At 42.5% G+C, this 25094-nt stretch overlaps 1 protein-coding gene across 1 annotated transcript in view; it reads right to left on the reverse strand.

Annotated features, from left to right (window-relative positions):
- PLCB1 (phospholipase C beta 1) overlaps positions 1-25094 on the reverse strand; it is a 630414-nt gene that overhangs the window by 119679 nt on the left and 485641 nt on the right. The window contains exons 16-20 of the mRNA XM_066595662.1: positions 8940-9036; positions 6013-6097; positions 4652-4776; positions 2771-2925; positions 564-728 (exon numbers count right to left, since the gene is read on the reverse strand). Coding sequence (XP_066451759.1) covers positions 564-728; positions 2771-2925; positions 4652-4776; positions 6013-6097; positions 8940-9036 — 627 coding nt within the window. The remainder of the gene's footprint in view (positions 1-563; positions 729-2770; positions 2926-4651; positions 4777-6012; positions 6098-8939; positions 9037-25094) is intronic.

Here is a 25094-nt window from a genome sequence, read left to right on the forward strand (position 1 = left end):
TGACATCATCCCAAGTCCTAAAACATGCAGAGCCTGAAAGCAGCTGTGTGCTTACAGGACCTGTGATGATGTCACCATGATGTGATCAGGGGAGATCTCAGAGTCCGGGTGACTGATCACATGACAGTGACATCATCATAAGTCCTGAAAGCACACACTTGCTGTCCGCCTCTGCTGGTTTAGGATCTGTGACCAACTCCAATCCCTTTCACTATATTATATTAGTAAGTGGCATTGCGCCACAAGAAACACTGGTACTAGTACTTCTATAAAAGGCATGAGATGGAACATGCCACAATATTTTTTTTCTGTCTACTTCATATGTAATCCCGTAGAATAAAAAATTTCTGTACCTCTGTATAACTAGAACATGTAGGGAGGTACAATACAGGTCTTATACATTTCTATTGCACTGGATTACAACTCAGTTCAGCTCCTCGGTAGTATGGGGTATCATACAGCCATGTGCATGAAGTCCCAAGAAAATACTACATGAAAATGCTGCATGATTTGCATCTTTGAAAAATATAGACTTGTTGAATGTAAAAAATCCAGTGACTAACCTTCTTAAAGACAATGGGCTCCTCTTCCCATACGGGGTTCACCGCATTGCCTTGTGATGTCTTCGTTTTGAATGCTTTTCTCCGGGTGTCAACTGGTAACCCAAACATGTCCACCTCCACATAAGTGCCAACCTTCTTATCTGACAGGAACTGTCCGGAAATGATCTAAAAGGTAAAGCACATCAGAAGGTGGGTCTAAGACAAGATACTATAGAACAAGCCCCGAGGTTATCAAAAACACAAGAAGAATTTTCAGCTATCAAATTACATTATTCAAGTGAAATAGTGAAAAATGCAATATAGCATAGAACAGGGGTGCACAACCTGTCGCCCAGGAGACATACGCGACTTGCAATAGCATTCTATGCAGCCGACAACAATTTGGTCACAGATATGATTGTCTGACTGATGGCTGCTCACTTGTTTTCCATGTCAAAGGCATGTACAGCGGGAGCAGAGACGGGCAAGGACTAGTGGTGCACCATGTAGCCATCTCTGGGAGTCCCATGAATTGGCAGAACGGGGGTCTTATGACACCAGCATAGCACTACAGAAAGGAGTAGATGTCCATATTGAGCAGGTAGGTGGTGTGTGTTATGGCACTGTGGTGACAGATAGAGCCAGATGCAGCACCCATTTTTACATAAACCAAAACGTTACTTAACGGTAGTAATTAAATACTTCCGCTCCATAGGAAGGCATGAATTACTTGACCGTCACTTTTTAACAATTGTCTTGGACTGTCAGTAACAAATCACCTGATCTACTCAATCTGGCAGACAACGACCCTGCTACATGTAGGGACCGTGTCCCTTCTTCCAAGACGTACAATGTCATAGAGGTCAATTATTCTCACAAGGTTCCTCTCCAGCTTCGACACACTTCCTAAATATACTTAAAGGTAACTTAAATTTTATCATACTAAATGGCATTACAACTCCTAGCAGAACACACACAGTCCATGAATAAGGAATAGTCCTCTGCCTTTTGTGGTTTCTGTTAACCGTTTACTTAATGATAGTCCCCTTGCAATCAGCTCTGACAGCAGGCCTGCTGATTACCTAACAAGTCTCCCGTGGTGTGAACACCGAACAGTTTTTAACAAGGCCGACCTCACTTACGTCCACTGTGTGGCAGTAATGGCTTCATCCAGTTCTGAATGGTCCAGATTGGAAGTGTTCCTTAACCGTGAGCCATCAAAAATCCAGATGGTCATCATGTCTTTGAAGCCACAGCGATGACTCTTTCTCTCTTGCATCATCGATCATTGCATTTCTGTAGACACTGCACCGCAGATCCTGGCATCTCTGGTCTTAGACTTCCCAGTTATCATGTCCTTTTTGCTCTCCAGCATGGAGACAATGCAGCTCTAGCCGCTCTCCTGACACAGTGGCCACCACCACTTCAATAACAGTCCTCTGCGGGTGCCTCTGTCTCTCTAAGCTGGTGCTGCAGCTTCTCACATACTGCTGCGGCAACACCTTTTCAATGCCGGGCTGAGCTGTGACGCAGATCACAGGCTTTTATACGTCTGAGGAGCTGAGAACTTTCCTGAACATTTCTGGGATGGTGGGGCTTTCATCTAGCGCTGAAAGCACCAGAATAATTGCACATGCAACTAAATCTTCGCACGTGTGCCTAAATATTCGCCCATGCATTTGCATCTCTCCGCAGCTCCCCTCTTACACATGCAGGAGAGCGGCTGCTTCTATTGTAGCTTATGGGAGTAGTGAAACATTTGACTGTTTCACAAGTCATATAAACTATGATGAAGAGAGACTAATGGATGGTCTCTTCCCATATGGAGTACACTTATGGCATATACTTTTGATATGCCATAAATGTCTCGGATAGAAATGCCCCTTGAATTTTTATTGCGTCTCTGAGATAGATAGATAGATAGATAGATAGATAGATAGATAGATAGATAGATAGATAGATAGATAGATAGATAGATATGAGATAGATAGATAGATAGATAGATAGATAGATAGATATGAGATAGATAGATGTATAGATAGATAGATAGATGTATAGATAGATAGATAGATAGATATGAGATAGATAGATAGATAGATAGATAGATAGATAGATAGATAGATAGATAGATAGATAGATAGATAGATAGATATGAGATAGATAGATAGATAGATAGATAGATAGATAGATAGATAGATAGATAGATAGATATGGATAGATAGATTTACCTTCACAGACAATGTGTTTGCAACTATCCCATCTACTGTTGATTCAGTAAATGGATCAAAGTGTTTATCCGGTCTTCTCATAAACTCTGGCTTCAGCCTGTATCCACATTTCCCATTAGATTCATACATCCCCATATTAAGTTGCATAGAAAAATCTGTAAATGAAAGCAAAAACATCAGCATTTTACCAATACTCATAAATCTATATTAGGCTGGAGGGCTGTGGACTCTACTACACTAATGACTGCAATGTTGGAGGGATGATTTCTGTCCTACTTATTGCATTCACTCTTTGTATAATGCTTTGTGTTTGGTTTAGACCATTCAATACTTCATGTTACACCATTTAATATCACATTTTGCCCCCTGTCTGGAAACACATTTTGTCCTTGTTGTACTATTTTGCTATAATTAAGCAGATTTTACTGTAAAATTCTATAAGTATTGGGAACATGTGGCTTAGGCTGCTTTCACACCTGCGTTAGGCTTCAGTTAACAGTTTCCGTCAATCTGCTCTGTTCTTGGAGGACAGAAACTGAAATGAAATGGATTTCAATAGAATAAAAAAAAAAAAAACGGTAAGCTAGCAGAAAGGCTTCCACTTGCTTCCATTCAGTGAGGTTTTCATTTTTTTTTACGGAAATATAATGCTGCAGACTACATTATAGTCACATCCAAAAAAATCAGAAACCTAACGGAAGTGAACTGAATCCTAGCACAAATATATGCAGATGTGATACAGCAGATAAAAAACATGACATTGTATAAAGCTGTAATGAGGACTCATGCAAACAACAGTGAAAACCTCAAGAACAAAGTTCTGTTTCTTATAGTATTGATAGAAGTCTGTCATCTTGGAGCACCAACAGATTTGTAGAGGGAAAGAAATCTAGCAATGGTGGTGATCTGATGGAAAGAACATCATGGTAGTGATAGATGATTACACTGCAATCCAAATGTTTGCACAACAGCAGTTTCCTGGTGGCATCTACTGGTCACTGCTGATGCTTCTACTAGTGTTGGCTTTGATTAACAATTCTTAGGTTGTGAAAGCAAATAACACAACAACCATTGTACCCGTAACCCCTAATTCTGTCTTCCAACCTCTTCCCGTTAACAGTCATGGTTCTTTTTCACAAGTCGACTATCGGGTCCGAAAGTTCCCCCAAACACTTGTTAACCCAACCATTGGGCCATGTAAAGTGACCAACAATCAGCTGATGAATGAGCGAGCGCTCGTTTGCCGTCTGATCAGCACTATTTATGTGAGCATAACAATGCTCACTGCTCAGTTGCACATCTCCCTACATAAAAGATTGGTCATCCCCGCAGAGCAGATAATCTACCTGTACGTGGAGTAACGACTGCTAGCAGACATGCTCATAGTCAGTCAGTGGCCGTTAGCAGTCGGTCAGTGTGGATTGAAGTCAGAAGATGGTAAGGCTACATACTTTATTCTTCACAACCAAAATGATGTCCAGCGTGACTGAACTCAACAGACCTTAGTTCAAGTCAGCGAGGTCCATTGGCAACCATTGGTATCAACTCTACTATAAATCCAGCAATTCATTACAGTTTCTGTTATAATCGGAAACCACAATAAAAGTGTGAATAGAGCTTTAGAAACAAGTCATGGATAGCAGACGATGGGCAAAGGATGAAGTAAAGTTTCTGGCAGGGTGTTTTATCTTCCATTATGAAATGTAAAAACAGATGCTCACCGTTAGCAGAATTGACTATATCATTCCTCTCCATGTTTCTCTATGAAATATATAAATAAAATGTGCCATATAACTATAACCCTCCCCTATACTGATGCCCACAGCTATATATGTCCATAGACTAATGACGCCAACATACAGTACCAGCCTTTCCTCTTACCTATTGTTTGGAAGTTAAGAGCTACCAATTGACAACCAGCGTTCCAAAAGACCTGAGGCATGTAGTTCGATGAATCCACTCGGGTTCCTTTTGGATAAATTCTACTCAGCTGCATTTTGTTATATCTGTAAGTCCAAAGTTAAGAATACTAGACATGCTAGTATCATCGCTGAAACCAAGAATTGCCAACAGTGGTCACTAGTAAGTAGGACACATCATGGCTGTAGGGAAAGTAAGCAAAGACTATTGAGGACCACCGGAGCATCAGCACTAGAGCAGAAGTAGTACAATAAAGTAAAGGGCTGGGGGAGGTTAGGGGTTGAATCTCAGATGCACAGGTCATACTCCCCTTATCTTCTTTCACTGGTGAGAGGGTCATTAGCGACTTATGCCAGACCGGTTCCAACGACGGTCGTATGTAAAAGTTAGCTCGGTTGCTTGAGAAGTATTGGAGTGTCCAAGGATAAGAGACAAAACTCTGATGTGTAGCCATCTCTGTTTGATAGTACTAGTCTCTATTTCAATGGCAAACGACAAGCCTGTGTCTCAAGCTCTGTGCTCATTGTTACGAGTTTTCTAGGATGAGGGAGAGGAACAAAGGAACCAGTTCGAGTATCTGCACTTCTATCCGATATCACCATAGGAGTAGGAACACCATTTACATGGCCTTGCTATCCAACCTGTTTCCAGGAGGGTCACAGTCCAAAGGGCTATGGGTCCTCTTACACAGGATGATTGTTGGGTATTTAAGCACATGTAAATAGACCCGTTGAAGATAATTGGGTCTAACTTCGCATGAGTTTTGTGCGTCTCACAACGCATAAAACTTGTGTTAGAATCTCATCCATGTGAACGCACCCTTATACACTCACACAATCCCCTTTAATTTTTTTTTCAGACAAATAGGCAATTTGGTAAATCCCTCTCTTACCAGAAGAGCTGTGCTTCCGGTAATCTATATAAGTGCACATGTACATCACCACATAATGCTACATTCACACGGGTGGGTTTCTCAGCCCAATGTTGCACTTGCCATCATATGATTTTTAAAGAGGTGTGAAGTGTTTTTGATTAAAAATCACATTACTTCTATGAAATTGTGATCCTCAAGTATGTGCTTTATGCACGTGATAGCATCACAAGTCTTTCCCATTCACTTCAATGGGAAACATTGCATTGCAGGGCATGTGAGTGCCATGCGATGTTTTTTAAGGTTCCATTGAAAGCAATGGGCGAGGCGTTCCGAGGTAACGCCCAAAGATAGATTTCCTATTCGTACAAGTTTTGCGGGCATCGCATTGCTAGAATATCACTGGTGTGAATAAGCTCTAGGAGTCAGAATCCACTTATGAAAAGGATACTCTACAAACTCTACCGGAGATTTTGTTAGCTGCTCAAGACCCTTCGTTTCCACAAAGGAGGACATTTCATAACTCTTGTTTCTTTCTGCAAATGAAAAGAGAACAACTGATTATATTACTTGACATTACATTATTACATCACATTCAATGACATTAATATAATAGTTATTTTTCAAAGACCTTAAAGGGAACCTGTCATCAGTTCTAGCGCTATTACACCCCTACCTTGAAAAAAGCTATATCATTCACATTTACGAAGTTATGTTGCTAGTAGAGATGAGCGAGTACGCTAAGGCACATTACTAGAGTGAGTAGTGCCTTAGCTGAGTATCTCCCTGCTCGTCTCTAAAGATTCGGGGGCCGGCGGGGGGGCGGGGAGGAACGGAGGGGAGATCTCTCTCTCCCTCTCCCCCCTCTGCTACTCACCTGTCACCCGCGCCGCCCCCCGAATCTTTAGAGACGAGCGGGGAGATACTCGGCTAAGGCACTACTCGCTCGAGTAATGTGGCTTAGCGAGTATACTCGCTCATCTCTAGTTGCTAGCCTACCTGGGCAAAGTATACCTAAAATTAAGGTATTTGCATTTCCTGCCCTGCATGCAAATTCCTGCTGAGCAGTCCAATGGGTGGGTTGGACCGTCTCTGCAGGCCTGTGTTCCTACCCTAACACTGCCCCTGTCTGATACTGGGATATGGACGTCCTCCACATTATCAACGTCACGATTAAACTGTCAAGCATGTGTTGGGATCTCTCGGATCGGGGCATGCACAGTTCATCTGTCCTCTTAATGGGCAGATTCATTAGACTCAACTGCGCATGCGCCGTTCCCGGAGTATGTATGAGAGTATGATCATCATGTTGATGACCTGGATGACATCTCATCTAGTACTATTCTGTACTATAAAATATTACCTATATAGCCAATAAAAAAGCAAAATGCCAAAATAGACATTTCCTAGTTATCTCGCTTTCCCAAAACAGGAAAAAAAGTCATGAAAAAGTCATATAAACCTTAAAATGGTACCAATAAAAACTACAAGTCATCCTGCAAAAAACAACCAGCTCTGTTAACGGAAAAATAAAACTGGTGCCACACAGAAAGTCTATTTGTATAAAAAGAAAGATGTTAAATTGTGAAAAGTGGTAAAATATATTAAACTATATGATTTTGGTTTGGTTAGAATCTTAATTACGTCCAGAATACAGTTTTCCCACATGGTAAACCCCCCCCCCCCAAAAAAATCAGTAATCAATGCTGAAAATGCTTTTTATTACCATTACTCTGCAGCGAAAACTAATAAAAATTAATCAAAGTTATTTAATGCATTCTATAGATCCAAAATTGGTTCCTATGAAAACTCGAACTTGGACCTTAAAATACAAGGTGTCATACAGCTACATCGATGAAAAGCAATTCAAAACTTATGACGTCTGGAACACAAAAGGGGAAACGATTTACTGGTTCTTAAGATTACTTAGATCACAAAGAGGTTAAATATTAAGGCGATCGAGTTTTGCATCAAATATGTTTACAATTGACATAAATTCAGAATGTACATAAAAAACTGACATTTTCGGGAGGGTTTTTCCAGTCAATGATGACTGCAATGGCTGATTATATGGAACATTTTCGTAGGAGAACCCCATAAAATAAAACTAAGGCCTCATTCACATGAGCAATGCATTTCTATGATGGCCACACTGTGGCCGAAAACTGCAAGGATGGGAAAAAGCCGCGACTGAGTTGTGGCTAAAATTAGCGTTTTCTCGTCTATTCCAGTTTCTGCCATACAGTTTGCCAAGTGTGACAGCTGTCTGCAGTCATGCCCCCCTAATGCTTGGCCACCCACTTTTTGAAAAAATGTCAGGGTATGATATAAATGAACAAAAAATAAGAACTTTGGTGTGCAGGGTATAATAGATATGCTCCAAAATTCCTTGAAGTGATGTTTCAAATGTATGAAAAGGTATACAAGTGTTAATAAATGACACATCTGATCAGTCCATGTGTTAGAATGTCCGATCTGCGCCAGCTATGAGTAGGTTTCCATCATAACTTGCGTCAGTGTCTGACATTAATTATACTAAATATACTGTGATATGGTAGGCAATGCCCAATTTTGCTAAGTCCACCCACTTTTCAAAAAAACGGCAAGTGGAGAGCAAAAAAGTCAAAAAAAATAAGTATAAGTTGCTCAAAAATCTGAAATTTTTTATACCAGGAAACTGACATAATTTAGCACATAAATTCACCCTAATATGTGTGAAGGAAGCAAAAATGTAATTATCGCCTAGTTCTCAGTCCTCTGCCTAAGCTACATGGAAAGCTGAAGCAATCAGACCGCCAACAAGGCATGCGTGCCAGTTTTTTAGTACAACTTGAGCTAGAATTCTGATGCATTTAGCTTAGTAAATCTCCTTCAATGTTTTAGCATTTGATGTTCTGACATGTATCATTTATTAGTATCAGCAAAGAATTGTTTTAGAATTAGACTCAAATACAACAGAAGATGCCCTGACATACAAGACAGTGGCACTTGGCTAGCTCTAATACTAACTGGACTACTTGATTAGCCATATTTCCCCCATACACTTCTAGGTGTCATGAGTCCTAGCGGGATTGCCATGTGTGAATCAGCCTTGTACACTGTATACATTATATGTTCTGGTTCACTGGCTCAGTAATAGGACATACAGTCCTGTGAGCCGCAACAGCTTCGACCTTACCAGATGTAATTAGTCTGACATTAAAATAAAACATTCCCCTTTATTATGTACAAATGACGTATTCCAGAAGTGACATTGGGCTTGTACTAGGAGTGCTTCCTGCATAATGGATGTGCGCTACTGCTATTTGTAAGAATCCCACCTCGGTCCCCCAGTGTCCTGTTCAAGGCAATGATCTGTCATCTGAATTTGTCACTTACTTTTAGAACTCTCGAAAGACTCAAACTTCACAGGCTGAATGTAGTTCACCAGGTTAGACATTTCCTCCGTAGCGCTGGCTTCATTTCCAGCTGTGCCCTACAATAGCAAGGAACAAATCGTGTTAGCTTAGAAGAAAAAAATTGCTTGTGAAAACATGTATTTCACCTGTAAATCCCCACAAAGAAGAGGAAAAATAGGGAGGGGTAGGCAAGGAAGGAAAGAAAGAAAAAGGGAAGAAGGGAAAGAAGGAAGGAAGGTCGGTACCATGAGGGAAGGGAAGGAAGATAGAGAAAGAAGGAGGAAATGGAAAAAGAAAGAAGGAAAGGAAGGAGGGAGAGAGAAACAAATAAAAGAGGAAAGGGAAAGGGGGAAGGCTGGTGGAAAGAAGAAGGATGATTGAAAGAAGTGGAATGATGAGAGTGGGGAAGGAATAAGGGGAGTCAAAAAGAATGGAAAGAGTGTAAAAGAAAGGTGAGAAGTAAGGAAGAAGGAAGGGGAGGGAGAGAAGGAAAAAAAGTTAAAAGAAAGAAGAAAAGTAGTAGAAGGGAAAGAAGGAAGGTGGGTGGAAGAAGAAAGGAAGGGAAGGATGATACAAAGAAAGGAAAGATGATAGTAAGGAAGGAGTAAGGGGAGTCAAAAAGAAAAGTGGAAAGGAAAGAAGGGGGAAGAGAAGAAGGAAGGAAGGGATGGAAGGAAAAGAGGAAGAAAAGAGAAAAAATGAAGAAAATGAGAAGAAGGGAAAGGAGGGAGATGGGTGGATGGAGGAAGAATCAGAAAGAAGAGTGAAAGGAAAGAAAAGAGAGGAAGGAAGGAAAAGAAGGTCAAGAAGGAAGATGGGTGGAAGGATGAGTGAAGGGAAGGAAATAGAAAAGGAAGTAATGAGGAGAGTGAAGGAGTAAGGAAAAAGAGAAGGAAGGAAAGACTCAACCAATGACTTCCATTCTGATAGTGACAGAGATAAGGACAATACTCCAGCACTTTGTGTTTTATTAATGTTTTATGTATTTTGTTGGTACTAAAAAAATAAAAGAAAGGATAAGGAAGGGTGAAAGCAAAACAAAGAAACTACAGTGTGTGCAATATTAGAACCAAATTGCATATCCTGTAATATCACTGCCATATACAAGTCATATTCCTTCAGATCATTTGCTGCTGGCTACTGCACATAATATATGGTTGCCTACAGTTGCTCTGGGGCAAAAAAGATGGGGGAGGGGTTAAGTACCACCTCAATGTAGTCCTATCTACCTTGTCCAATTCATAAAACTAGATGCTCAGAACATCAGCAGATGTCATACCAAACATTCTCCATTCTGAAGTGTCCTAATGCTGGTCATCACTGGGATGAATGCACTGTTTAGCATGCAGAACGCCTCGGAGAGGTGTCCAAATTAGTTCTGTACTGTTCAGTGGTTTCACAGAGGTAGAGGAATCAACTTCAATTTAAACAGAACTTCCACTGGACTGATCCCTAATACTTAACTTTTAATAATAATATAATAACATAATTTATTTCTGGGCTTCATATAAGGACTTCAACAGACATATAGAAAACCACCACCCGTGTCAAAATAGAACACAACCGTGTAGCAAAGAACAAAGTAGGTTTACTTGAGGTCATGAATAAAACAGAGAATAGGTTATACTCTGTCTACTTTCAAAATACCCATAGGAGAGAGTGTACCTATACCCCTACACAGTGTCGCAATTCAGAGTGTAAGGGCTTAGGTGGACCCATTCCCTTTAGTTTAAAGTTATGGGTCAGTTAGCATGTTATGCCCAGGATAGTTACAGCCGCTCCGGATCCAGGTGTTGGCTATGTAAAGTTAGGGGGTCCCACCTGGGGAGGTAGGGATTCCAGCCGTTAATGTGGTAGAAGAATAACGCTCTCCCCTTATTTCATTCAGTCACAATAAATAGATGACTGTAGGATAGATCACTGCCTGCTTGGTGATGATAGGTTGGTGGTAAAGGTTCACTGGTAACCACTGTATAGTGTTGTTACACCAATCGTGACTCCTCAACAGATGCAGGAAGCAAATTAGTCCCTGAACTTATCAGGTTCTAGAGTCTCCTGCCAGAAGGCCTAATCTATGGTAGTATAAGAGTTACTTGGGTTCCAGATCTTAGACTCCAGTCTGGATTCTGAGTAAATCCTGTGTTCGGGAACAATAGTAGTTCCTGGATAAATCTTAAGATACCGGTAGTCATATGCTGAATTTAGAGGATAACCATAACTAGAAAAAGTCTAGTTAAAAGAAGAATCTCCTACAGAAATTCGTAGAGCAGACCCATCAATTTTTAGAATATGCCCGTCTATGTATGGGAGTACCTTCAAAAATAGCCAGAAAGTGTCTATCTGTTGCTAAACCCTAAAGTGATCTTTGGTTTAATAACCTAGGCTCAGTAAAGCTACTCTCTAGAGAGCAATGAATCTGGACCAGAGAGTCCAGAGCCACAACTACAAAATAAAATAAAGTAAATGTTAAAGGAGCTTAGCAAAATCCCTAGCCTTGATGGTAGGCTGGAGTCTAATGGTCTGTCACACAAACAGCATGCTCTTAAATAGCCCAGATTGCTATCATCCCTCCAGAGAGCTTGACCTATAAGCACCAATTGTCAGGATTTACGTCACAGCACACATCCCCATACACAAAGTGGGGGCGTGCCACAAGGTACCATGGATTCAGCCAATTACAATGATCCATCCCAGATCCCAAGGTAGAAATAGAAGCAATCTCTTCAAGTATACACATCAAGCCACATCCATTTGATGTGTCCGATCGTCAAAGGAGATGACTATACACCTGTTTGGTCAAGTCCGTGCTTCCGTAATAGGAGGGGTCGTGGCCTCGTTTGCCAGATGTCACGTGACCACAATAGCGTCATACGACACGCTGCTCAGGACGTGGTTAGTGCCGTCGCGTGTACTGTACTGTCTTACTAAGGGCCGCGTCTGTTAAGCACACCTGATCACGTGGTACAGTGATGCAATTGGTAATGCTTCGGGACATAGCTACAGAGGTATTCCCATAAAAGTTATCAAGGACATAAACAACCCTAATACTACCGGATAGTCGTAATCGGTAAATGTTAAGTAGACATAGCAGTATTCTGGCCACAGAACATATACCTAAACATGAAAAATATGTCACTGACTCGATGCCCTGAAATGGAATCTGATCTACGTCCCTGTTGTGGTACTGGTTGGCAAGGGGGGTACTGTCTCCTCTCCTAATATTGCCAATATGCACCAGTATTCATCTCCTAAACTGTTGAGTGGGTTTTCCCCCATAAGTTTTAGGGTAAGAGCACGTGGCAACGTAGACCAGATTTGAAGAACAACAATTCAGGAACTCTCAGGTTTTGTAGCATATTTTGGTGTAGGCGCTTGTAAACATCTCCCCTTTTTTGATGAATTTACATGCCAGGCAATAAGCGTATGGGAAGGTACCACAAATCTGGAAGCGATTCAACTATGTCTGAGTCCTGCATGGGTGGGTGCAAGTGACTTTTAGCAACTCTATCCTTTATGTTCCATCCCCGTCGAAAAATTAACAGGGGGACATCCAGGAAGAAATCTTTCAGGTCCTTGTCCTCTTTTAGTCTGTCTCTCTTTTAGAATATCCCAATACCTAAGCAACAAACTCCAGAAAAGTTCAACATGGGCCCCCCAAATTTTCCACTGCATGATTGTATTTCTCTTAAGAAGCCCATCAATGCATCTCTATCAGCTGGGGACATTCCTAGAATCTTAAACGATTAGGCAGAGGTTAAATATAGGGGGCCCCAATGCAAGGTCTGTAACGTGGCCCCCCAACCATCCATGTGCCATTTATAACACTGGTGTTGTCTTGTATGATAGAGGGGCCCTTGGGCCTGGTAGCAACTGCGACCTCTGCACCCTCTATAGCTACACACCTGTGCACCCTGTCGAAAGCACATTTAAGAAATGTCCTAGTTCATAAAGGAACGTCATACGACAGATCCCCTTTGTTTTCTCATTGCATGAAAAAGTCCTTTCAGTGTTTCAAACCCTTCAGAAATGAACCTGGTTATACGTTAAAAACTAACTGACTTTGTACGTGTTTTCCATAATTTTCAATTTTTGTGACTGTACGTTGGAAACAATTGGGGAGATGTTATTAATATTGATGCACTATATGATTAACAGGGTATTTTCTACCTAAGGGCTAATGCCCATGGCCAGATTTCTGCCATGTTGTACGCGGCGGAGAGCCGCGGTGTTGCCCTGCAGCTATTAGTTTACCACAGCGTGAAATAAACAGCAGCATGTTCTAAATGCTGCGGGAATCCGGCCGTCACGCTATACTTCCACTGTAGCACAGCGGAAGTATCGCGTGAATACGTGGCCCCGCCGGCCACATCATCTGACACTGCCGGCGCATCACGCGCTGTTCTGCGCATGCGCGCTGGCCCTCTATGCGGGACGTGTACGGAGGATCCGGAGTGGTAAGTATGGGGGTTTTGGGGGTTGCCGTGGCAGACTCCGCTGCGATATTCCGCTCGTGGAGTCCATCACGGCCGTGGGCATGAGCCCTAAGTGTGATTTAAAGGGACACACACTGCTCTGGGGAGAAATCGGTGTAGTCTTTAAACAATGTCAGGTTACAAACTATCAGAAATGTTTGATAAATGTCATATTCACCAATGCTTCCCAAGACTTCAGTATTTGGCAGAAAAACTGGCGTGGTATGTGGCAGATTTATAATAATGGTGCTTTCCCGAAATACCTATTTTTCAATTAATTCAGACCGGGAAACTGAGCTTTGCAGTGTGATCATATTGAGGTGCGGTGACTGCAGCATGATAGCAGGCAGGTAAGTAATGTATAACTTAGGGAATCACAGAGCAGCCGGTTGGCCGAGCAAAGGATAGTGTAGAAACTTGCAGCTAAGTAGTTGTCTGAGATTAAGAATACATGAAGAACTTGCGGAAAGTCCAATCTTACCGAAAATTGGTCATTTTTATTTGAATGGTTCAGAACTCGTCAGCCGATAGTATTCAATGAAATGGAATATTGATCCCTGTAATTACGTGTAGAACACTTGTAAAGGTGAAGACATGGCTGACAGTTCTATAATAAAACAAACCATTTTTAGCCTTTCCTTAGTCATCATCTGGAATATTGACCGATTGTGGTAAATTGTCATATTCCATTGTCAAAATCTGCTTCAGGGTCTGCAGATCATTGTCCTCCCAGCCACCATGTTTTCTTGCACGGCTCTGGAACGGACTATGATTATTTTATTGTTCATCTCCCTTCACCGACGCATTCTACAACATGAATCTACAAAATGGCAGGTTCTGCTTAAAAGCACAAAAAAAGTGGACTTTGATTGTTCTTTCCCCGAGCCTGTCATATATAATTGTACAAGCAATTCATCTCTGCACTCAAACACCCTTAGGAGTTACTAGTTTACTGTTCCCATGAAATAGGGGGAGAGGTCGCACCTACAAGCCCCTCTGCCATGTATGATGACACCAATATTTTTTGTACCTCCCAAGTGTTTCTCTTTTGGAGGGACAGTGCCTAGTTTCGACCCAAGTCCCTTTCGACTCTTAAGGCTGGTGTCATACAGACGTAAGCGCACTTACAATTACATGTGTTATACTTTTGAGTGTATGTCTGTGTGTTTTACTGTACTTTTGCAACCGCAAAAAGAAGCACGCAACCATGTTCCCATTCATTGAGCAATTAAGTTAATTAGTTCATTATGTGCTATTTTCAGGTGCAAATATGCAGGAGAACAAAGCATGCTGTGTATTTTTTCGCATGAATGAATGCGCATGCAAAATATGCTAATGTGAACAAAGCCATTAAAATCAAAATCAGTGAATGACAGCTAAATGCTGCCTGTAATTGGTCACAGCGCTCAGCCAATCAGAGGCGGCGCTTTCTGGAGGCAGGGTTTTTTCAATCCTCAGCCACCAGAATACAGAAAAAGACTGCTGGGGACGAAGAGAAGAGCGCTCCCAGGTAAGTTTTTTTTTTTTGTTTTGTTTTAACAGCGAGGGATGATTTTCGAGGTAGGGCTTATATTTCAAGCCCCTCCCTCCGAAAAATCATCGCCGGCGAGGTTGCCTTCATCCCATTGCTTTCAAAAGGGTGGCCCTTTTGAAAGTAATGGGAGAGCATTGCGGTTCTCTGCCACAGCTGTGGCAGGAGATTCTTTAATTCCCGCGGGGAATCCCATCATCACTGACATCGTGTGATGTTCCGTTAATTCCTGGAACATCATCCCCTGGATAATGTTCTGGGGATTAACGGAACATCACATGATGTCTTTACGTGCAGCAGGGACGCTACCAGCGTGCATTATAAGGATGCATGTCCTATCTTTTGCAGGTGTGAGCATTTTACACCTCTAAAAAAACGGACATGTGAACGAACACTTCATAGGAAACTAATGGTTCTAATAGACGTGATTTTTTTTTTTGCGCACATAGGCATGCAAAAAAAAAATCGCTCGTCTGACCGCGGCCTTATGTAGAAGACACATATTCTGCAGCGCTGCACAGCGATTATATCAGTCTGCTCCCCAAGGAGGTTCACTAAAGTTACAGGCAGGTGTGGAAACAATTCTGCAAAGTAAAACATTTTCAAAAAAAAAAGGCATCTGATTGGCTGCAAATTTATTCCACAGCAGGACAGCGACCCCAAACATCCATATGGCTTTTTTGGTCACTTTTTATTACATTTTTTCTTGGAAACGGGGTTGACAAAAAAAAGCTAAATTCCAAGGGCGCCTACCCACTTGCGTTCCCGATTTTCGCGTGTGAAAAACGCTGCGTTTTTGCGCGTTTTTTGCGCGTTTTCCGCGCATTTTTGCAGCCCTCCATTGACAATCATGGGTGCATTAAGAGAAAAAAAAGGAGACATATGCAACTGACAGTTCCTATGTGAAAAAACCCCACGAAACAGAAAAAAACCCAGATAGACAAGAACACATTCTATACTAATTGCTCTTGAGAAAAAATGCAAAACATCACAGGAAAAAAAATCGCAAGTGGGTAGGCACCCTCAGGCCTTAGTCAGACGGGCGATTTTTCGCGCGATTTGCGCATGCGTCCGGCGATTTTATAAAACCATTGCTTTGCAATGGTATCGGACACATGAGCGCTTTTTATGCGCTCGTCCGATAAATTATAGAACAAAAAATCGCAGATCGCACCTATCTGCGATCTGCGATTCCTGTTCTCTTCTGTATATGCGCTCAATTGGGCCGGCAGCAGCAGCGCCGACCCCATTGAGAACATATAGAAGACAAATCATTCTTCTCTGCCACAGCTGTAACAGCTGTGGCAGAGAAGAACGATGTTTGCCCATTGAATTCAATGGAGCGGCAATACAGCGGCGTGCGCGGGGTGAATTGTCGGGAAGGGGTTAAATATATAAGCCCTTCCCTGCAATTCATCCTAAAATGTGTTAAAATAAAAAAAAATTGTATACTCACCTATCCGCTGCAGCCGGAGTCCAGCCGCGGCCGCTGTCAGTTCTCCTGAACTGCTTCTCGGCACTATTCAGCTGGCGGGGCTTTAAAATCCCCGCCTGCTGAATGATCTGCCTCTGATTGGTCACAGCCCTGACCAATCAGAGGCCGGTTTCACTCACACACCCATTCATGAATTCATGAATGGGTGAGTGACTGCTGCCTCTCAGCGCTGAGCCAATCAGGGGCAGGTCTGACTCACACCCCCTTCACACCCACTGCAGGACGGCCGCACGGAGCTCCGGCTGCCGGCAGGTGAGTATACAATTTTTTTTTATTTTAACACATTTTAGGATGGATTGCAGGGAAGGGCTTATATATTTAAGCCCTTACCGACAATTCATCCCGGGCTCGCCCGCAGCGCATTGCTTTAAATGGAGTCGGCTCTATTGCCGTCTCCATTGAATGCAATGCGCTGGACAGCTCCGGTCCGTTTCTAATGAAACGCGGCTAGGAGCAGATTTTCGGGCGATTTGCGGGCGACTTGCGCGCACCGGTCACGCGATTTGCGGATGCGCATCCGTCATGCGATCCGCAAATCGCGCGAAAAATCGCCCGTCTGACTAAGGCCTCACATTGTTGTTTTTTCTGATGATGTTCACTGTGCGGTGTTAATAAAGTATTAGGCTTCTTTCATAGGAGCACATATCGGCCGGCCATGAAAAAGTTTGTGTGCCCGTTCATATGGCCTGGCGAGGCCAGCACAAATGCGCCAAGCTCACCAGGTCATCGCCCACTTCCCCTCCCTCCCCATCGTACGCTCACCTCCCTTCCTCCCCGCTCGTTATATGCAATGAGAGGGGACAGGGCAGAGCTAAGCACCGCCTCCTCCCATTGATGGCTATGAACAAGGGGCTGGGAGAGGGCGGGGGCTTAGCTTCGCCCCCACCCCTTATCCATAGCATCAATGGGAGGAGGCGGGGCAGACCGGAGCTTAGCTCTGCCCCGTCCCGCCCGAGCAGCATGCAGGGGGGTGGGGGGCGGCGTGAGATTGAGAGAGATCTCTCTCTATCTCCCCCCGCTGGCCCCACCGCATGCTGCTCGGGCGAGTACACAGCTACTCGATCAAGCAGCAGCCTTAGGGCGCCCACCCACTGGCGATTTTTTTTTCTTTGCGTTTTGCATTTTTCCTGCAGAGCAATTAGAATTGAATGTACTCCTGTCCACTGGCGTTTTGCGTTGCGTTGCGTTTTTTAACATAGGAACTGTCAGTTGCATATGTGTCCTTATTTTTCTCCTAATGCACCCATGAAAGTCAATGGAAATTAATGGAAAAGCCGCGAAAAGGCCGCGAAAAACGCGGGAAAAACGCCGTGGCGTTTTTCACGCACGAAAATCGCAAACGCCAGTGGGTGGGCGCCCTTAAACGAGCGTGCTCGCTCATCTCTAATAATAAAACTTTTTAAAACTGATTTATACATTTTGTTTAGTTTTGGGAACTTGCGATGGTTTGATCGCTCATGCAGTATGATATAATACCATAGTAGCACATTATACAGCTATTTGACAGGTAATGTGCAATGGCAGCCATGGGGGCTCTCAAAAGATCCCACAGCTGTCATGGCAACCAAATGGCACCCCCTAGATCCCCCTTCATACAAACCCTGAACCTTCATGGCGTAAATGTATGTCCTGGAGCATTAGGGGGTTGAGAATTATCTTCAGTGTAAAGAAGAACAGGGAGTCCTGGAAGTGGTGATGTGGCCCACAGAGCCCAGATCTCATCATCATCCAGTCTGTCTGAAGAGACAGAAGGATTTGAGCAAGCTACATCCACAGAAAATCTGTGCTTAGTTCTGCAAAATGTTTGGAACAACCTCCCTGCTGAGTTCGTTCAAAAACTGTGTGCAAGTATATGTATAAGAACTGATGCTGTCTAGAGTGGTCCCACCAAATAGTGATTTGATTTACATTTCTCTTTTGTTTAGTTTAGGAGCTTCCAGTTACGTCTCCACATACAGTTCTTCTTTAATGAAATATTTTTGGAAAAGTGTCATGAAATGAAGAACCTTGGAGACATTTTCACATCTTTAACACTAGATGGCAGTATAACACAACTTTTAACACTACAGTACCGTTCTGCCAGCCAGTAGATGGCAGATAATGTTCATGTTGTTATTTTAGTCATATGTACAGATGAAGCAGGGTTGAGTTTGTGCAGTACAGCAGACATGAGTTTGTCATGTATTACACTCAGATGATGTAGAACAGTATAGCTGCGGTATCTCTGATTTCACATGTAGTCTGACTGAAGGATCTTACTGTAGCTCAAATCCGCTATAAGATGACATAATAAACTCTGCTACACCTCTAGTAAGATCCACTAAGATGTAAGAGCTGAGGTATAGCAGTGTGTTCTTCTACAAAAAGTGTTAGAATTCTCACATCTATAAGAAAATTAGAAACGTATTTCCCATTATCGGCACATAAGAGATTCATTAGTTATTGGTAGGTGACCGGCGTTCTTTACATGAGTGCAAAATGCAAATAATCCAGTATATCAGTGCCAGAATTAAGTGCGGATACACTGATTATAAGTCAGCAGTAAGGGGTCACTATGAGGCTTTAGTATGAAATCAATGCTTCTCAAAAGCCACAATGTAGTTTCATAACTGCCTCCTTCCCCCTTAGGTCATGTGAGGTGAAGGAGCTATAGGGGTGTCTTAATATGGCAAGATCTCTGATCTCAGATGCCTAGGTCTTGTAGAGGACTCATCCCTCCTCCTCATCATATAACCAACACTGAATAATAAAGCCAGGTAATACCTAAAGACAAACTATGGCCATAAAGTGCCTACATAATGCTGGACACAAAGCTCAAAATTAATACCGCCATATACTGCCCATTGGATCAGTATGTGTGCACCATGCAGTCTTTGGAATTAGAGGTACTTAATACGTAGGTGATACAGCTGTTCAATTAGCGAAAACAGGAGACGCCAAAGCAAGTATATGGTCCATGCAACTGTGTGATATCATGTAAAGCTGGTTCCACATCTACGTTGGAACCTTCGTTGGGAGGTTCCGTCGCAGATCCAGTCAAAGTACTGGAAGAAAGAGAGCTGCATTATAGTCAATGGGGTCCGTTGGGCGGCTGTTGTGTATATAATTTCTAATGTATTGTGATTGAATGTGATACTGTTAGTCAATAAACCTGTTACATTGTAACCAGTTGTTGTATCACTGTACACACTAGAAGATAAACAGTAACAGAACTAGATAAAAGGTGGTAGATACAAAGTAACAGAATAAGGGTGCGGGCAGACGAGCGTAGGCGTATTTACGTTCGCACGAGCGCAACGTATAATCGCCCGAGCGATCGTTTTTCACCGATCACGACCAGAGCTAGAAAGCGTATTTTCGTTTGTTCCTACTTTGCAAACGGTCTTTTCGGCGATCGAATATGCGTTGGCGCGTATTTCGGTCGCATATGTTCCGTTTTTTTTCGAATTGCCGTTTTTACGCGCCGTAAAATCGCCCATGTGAACGAATACATTCGAAACCATTGCCTCAGATGGTCACGTATATACGTTTGGTCGCAAAAAAGCGCCGTTTATGCGCTCGTCTGCCCGCACCCTTACATTAATACAAGAGCGGGTGTGGGGGGAGGGGGAGGGCTAGGTAACCTAAAGTGACCCTAATAGCCAGTTGTTATTATTACTTATTAATACTTAATAATCCTCCTGGCCCTTTAACCCCTTCAGTGGCAGGTTTAGGTAGTCTTCAGCACATTTCAGTGCAGCAAGCCCCGGAGATTTTCTGGGCGTGGCACTAAAAGGGTTAACAGTGCAAATCTTCTAAACTGCATATATTTTATCAAAACTACAGTATTATAATACATTTTTAATTATAATTATTGTTTTTACTCATGTAAGAGACCGTAAGTGTCTTAATTTTCCAGCGCTATAACTTCAGTGTTCTGCTTCAGCTATGCATCAATTTCCATAACCGTCTATTTGTTACTGGATTATTCAGCAAATGCATTGTGGTGGAAAGCTCTCTTTAATTTATGAACATTGCACAGTAGATTGAGACGCGGTAACAATGGATATTTACTATTCACTTATTTCCCAGCTCTGACCGATCCTCTTACTTTGCCGCCAAGAACACCCTACGTTGCACCTCATTGGCACCACTACTGGTATGGGGAGATGATTGGGCAATCCCTAATTAAGGATTGACAGGTGTATAGCTAAGTTGAGATGGCTGAAGAGATGTGTGATGGATGCAGCAGCGTCTGACATTGTGATGTGTCTGAGGAGGGCGAGGACCTGGTATTGAGGCCAGCACTCTTGGTCTACAGAAGAACGAGACATCTGGCATTCACAGGAACAGTTGTGTGGCAGTGATGCCCATAGGAGCGTATGCATCCCAATGCAGCCACAAGAGTGGCACACAGCACAAGACTATGACAGTCGTTTTGCAATGGAAATGACTGCGTAAAATTGATACTGGAAGTCTAAAAGGATTTGGAAAGAAACTGAAATGAAAAGCAAGCTCTGATCAGTGTGACAATTATAGCAATAATGCAGGTTTTCTGGGGCAGAAACGTTTTCACCATCTTGGATTTACTTGGGCTTTGCTTTGAAATAATTATCCTATTTAAAGGGGTTGAACAAAAAATTGCAAGTCGTCCCCTATGCATATCACCGCTGAGCCCCCTGCCGATCTGCAGAATGGGACTCTCCCACCGTAGTGATGTCACCGTGAATGGTGAGCTGGCCGAGCATTCGCTGATGGCACTATATTTATTTCAACGAGGCTGACTGAGATACCCAAGTGGGCGCCGCTCTGGTATCTCAGCAATTCCAGTGACAGTAAATGAGCACTAGTGCGCTTGCGTGACTAACGCTCATTTCAGTCCCAACCTCACAGCAGGAGGTGCAGTAACCCTGCAGTGAGGAGGATGGGGGACACAGGAGCCACCATTCTCAAGATCCTCGGGGGTCTCTGCAGTGAGACCACCGTGGATCAGCAAGTTAAATTAATTTATTGTGCTTTAAGCAGGTGACAGTTTCTCTTTATATCTCTTTAATCTACCTTCATCCACAAAGCCCTTCACAGCACAGCGACACCCTATATTGCCTCCCTCATCTTAATCCATCACCCAGCCCGGGCTCTCCGCTCTACTAACAAAATGAGACTGCGCACCCCTCTAATTCGAACTTCTCACTCCCGCCTCCAAGACTTTTCCAGAGCAGCACCAGTCCTCTGGAACGCACTACCATAGGCTACCCGGGCAATCCAGGACTCGCAGAACTTCAGGCATGCTCTAAAAACGCACCTCTTCAGGGAGGCATACCGCATTCCCTAAACAAACCCCTCTGTCCGCCGCCTGATAACATGCTCCCTGACCTACTGACTGCAATCCCTGCTAGCCATCATCAACTGTCCCTGCAGTCATACCGATTCTGCCATCACACGGCTAAATGTCTGACCATTGTCTATGTGTATAGCATCCCTCACTCTCCACCTCGCCATACCGTGCACATCTCCAGCCCCTTTACCTTCTGTATCACCCCATTATTTGTAGTATGTAAGCTCGTTGGAGCAGGACCCTCAGCCCTATTGTTTCCATCAACTGATTTTGTCTTTCTGTATTCCCCCTGTCTATGTAAGCACTGCGGAATATGTTGGTGGTATACAAATAAAGATTATTATTATTATTACTTCCTGTTCTCAGTTTTTAACCAACATAGCTTTTTAAATGTTCTATAGGTGGTGTTGTGTGAAGGCTCGCATTGTTAGAGGGGACCTGTAGACTTGTACTGGTACCATGTTGTGGTACATACACACTATTTGATTGCTTTTTATTCAACTTTTTCTTGGAGATGGGTAGCCAAAAAGCAAATGTTGCCACTGTGGGAAAAATAATAATTTAATAAACTGGACTTTTTACAAATGTAGCAAGTCTATTTATATTATTAACTTTTTTGATGTGATGACTTGGAAAGGTGTTTCTTTTAACTTTAAGCAGTTTATAATTGTACTAATCATTAAAAAACTTTTCTTTTCTTAAATCCCCATAAGGGACCTGCACTGGCCTGATCACATGTACAATATACTGCAGTACTTCAGTCCTGCAAAATTACAAGCATCCTATAAAAGGGGTTGCCTGACATAAATGATTATCTTAAAAGCCTGTCCTCCATGCATTAACATAACAAACAGTCATATAATCACTTGTTCCCGTTTCTTGCATCTCAAGCACTGCTGCTTGATACTCTGTGCCGGTGTTTGCTTACAAGCTACAGCAGCCTATCCAAGGGGTGTCACAGGCTGCTGCAGCCAACCACAAACCTCAGGCCTGTGATTGGCTGCAGCAGCCTGTGACATCCCATAAAAAGGCTGCTGCAGCCTGTAACAATGATATCACAGCCAAGACTGGAACTGCCAGTGCGACATTCCATAGTAATTAGTGTAGAGTGAACGAAACAGTAGAACCTTGTTTCAGATTGAACTTTGTTTCAGTGAGAACCCAAAGCTCAGGTGGTTCATTTCTGCTGAATTGGTAGTTCAGAAAAACCTCTAACACTAGTAGTAAACACTGTCTAATAGCCCTGAAACGGTGGTGGTGGTTCAGTGGATGTGGCTCAGTGTTTAGCGCTGCTGCCTGGGTTTACATCTGAACAAGGACAACATATTCATGGACCTTGTAAAACTCCATACAGATGTTGTCCTGAAGACCCCCACTGCAGTCATTTCAGGGCTCTTAGATAGTGTTCAATACTAGTTTCAGGGTTTTTTATTGAACTTATGGTTCAGTTTGAACCACAATTTTTGACGAAATTCACCAAACCGGCTGAAGCAAACTTTTCAAAAATTTACTCATCTCTAATAGTATTTATGAAATTGGGAAATGCTTTACCAAGGTACAACTTTATCCAAAAACAAGAATCTGGGCGAAAATATGGAGTGAACTACTTCACTCTTCAGTTATAATACTCTAAGGTTGGAAGCTGGAGATGACGGGGTTTGAATAATTGGAAGTATCGCATCTTTGGCAGACATTTCCTCTTCTTGGCTGCAGCTGCAGGTCACACATTTCACTGTTCTAGAAGACACAGTACTTCAGTTTATTGATAATAATTCTTGATGCACTTCAGTCCATTAGATGTCTGGAAAGTAGCTGCCTAAGGTAGAAATCAGCGGACTTCACTTACTGTATATGGCAACGACAATACCTCTAAAATTGGAAATAATGAAGATGCTTCTGAATTACACTTGACGAAATAGAATTACTATTTTGTGCAATTTGAACGAATAACTATATATAGCATAATAATATAAAAATAATCCTAATACTGATACTATTATACCGATGATCGCAATTGTGGATTCATTTAAGAGCAAATCTAAAAGACCAAAGCATCCACTAATCTCCAATATCTTTATTGGTCACCCGTGTAAGAAGTTTTGGCTCTTCTTCACCACTTCAGCACTGCCCACAGACTATAAATGTCCAGGCAGTTCCTATCTATATCTGCAAGGACGTTTTAATATGGTTACAGCTAATTTTTCCAAATTTTCTCTAAACTTTCGATTTTTCTCCCCAAAATGCAAAACTTACCAAACAGAATTTACCATGGATATACATTAAATGAGTCGCGAAAAACAATCTCAGAGTTACTTGAATAAGTAATGGCATTCCAAAGTTATTAATTACCACATTAGTCAGGTTTGAAAAACTGGGCTTGGTCACATGGGCCAAAACGGGCTTTGGGGGTAAGGGAGGTTGTGGTTAAGAAGCCGAGATTTACATACTTTGATTATATAGCACAGCTCCTCAGCCTTTCATACAATTTCATGTGCCAACTTGTCTGTGAAGAATGGGTCTTGAACCATATTATTCAATTCAGTAGAAGGGAACCATGGTAAAAGGTGAAGAAACGCAAACTATGCAAAACGTCAAAGGGATCCAATACTGAGTATTCAGCTCACAAATGGAGGAAATGAAGCTTTAGGATTGATTCACACAGCCTGCATATTGTGTGCTTTGGATCTTTCAGGTCAGAGCGTGTTAATATTCCCCAAGCGGGGATTTACGGGAAACATTACTATGTTGTCTTGGTGGGAGTCAATGTCATTTTTAGAGAAAAATATCCAACTGACCTGCAATATGTCAGTATCTCTTAAATGTCGAACCATTAAAACCAGGATTAAATTACAGAAAGTAATTGGAAGCAAAAGGGGACATCATACACCCATTGATGAGGGATGGTTTCCCAGCTGTACACAGGAAAACTTGGCTCAGACGTTTTTATGTGCCTTCTGTGTGACAAACTCCCTGGCATCATCTCAATAGCACTAAAATTTGTGTTCTGCCGATGAGCCAGTAAAAGCTTACTAAACAGTTAAAGGGATTATCCAGCCTTTTAAAATTGAAGACCTATCCTTAGCATAGGCCATTAGTATTTGATCAGTGCAGGTCTGCTGTCCAGGATCCCCAGCGATCAGCTGATCGAAGGGACGCAGCGATCATGCAAGTGCTGCAAACTCTTCAGTCTGAGCACAATGATGTTTGTACTCCAAAAGCTGTTATTTATTGTCACATTCACTTCAATGGGACAAGCCTGTAGTAATCAGAACAGGCGCTGTAAATAATACGATGTTCTGAGTATGAACACAATCGTGCTCAGA

This window comes from Eleutherodactylus coqui, chromosome 3 (assembly GCF_035609145.1).
Source record: "Eleutherodactylus coqui strain aEleCoq1 chromosome 3, aEleCoq1.hap1, whole genome shotgun sequence".
In the NCBI taxonomy this organism is placed as follows: Eukaryota; Metazoa; Chordata; class Amphibia; order Anura; family Eleutherodactylidae; genus Eleutherodactylus; species Eleutherodactylus coqui.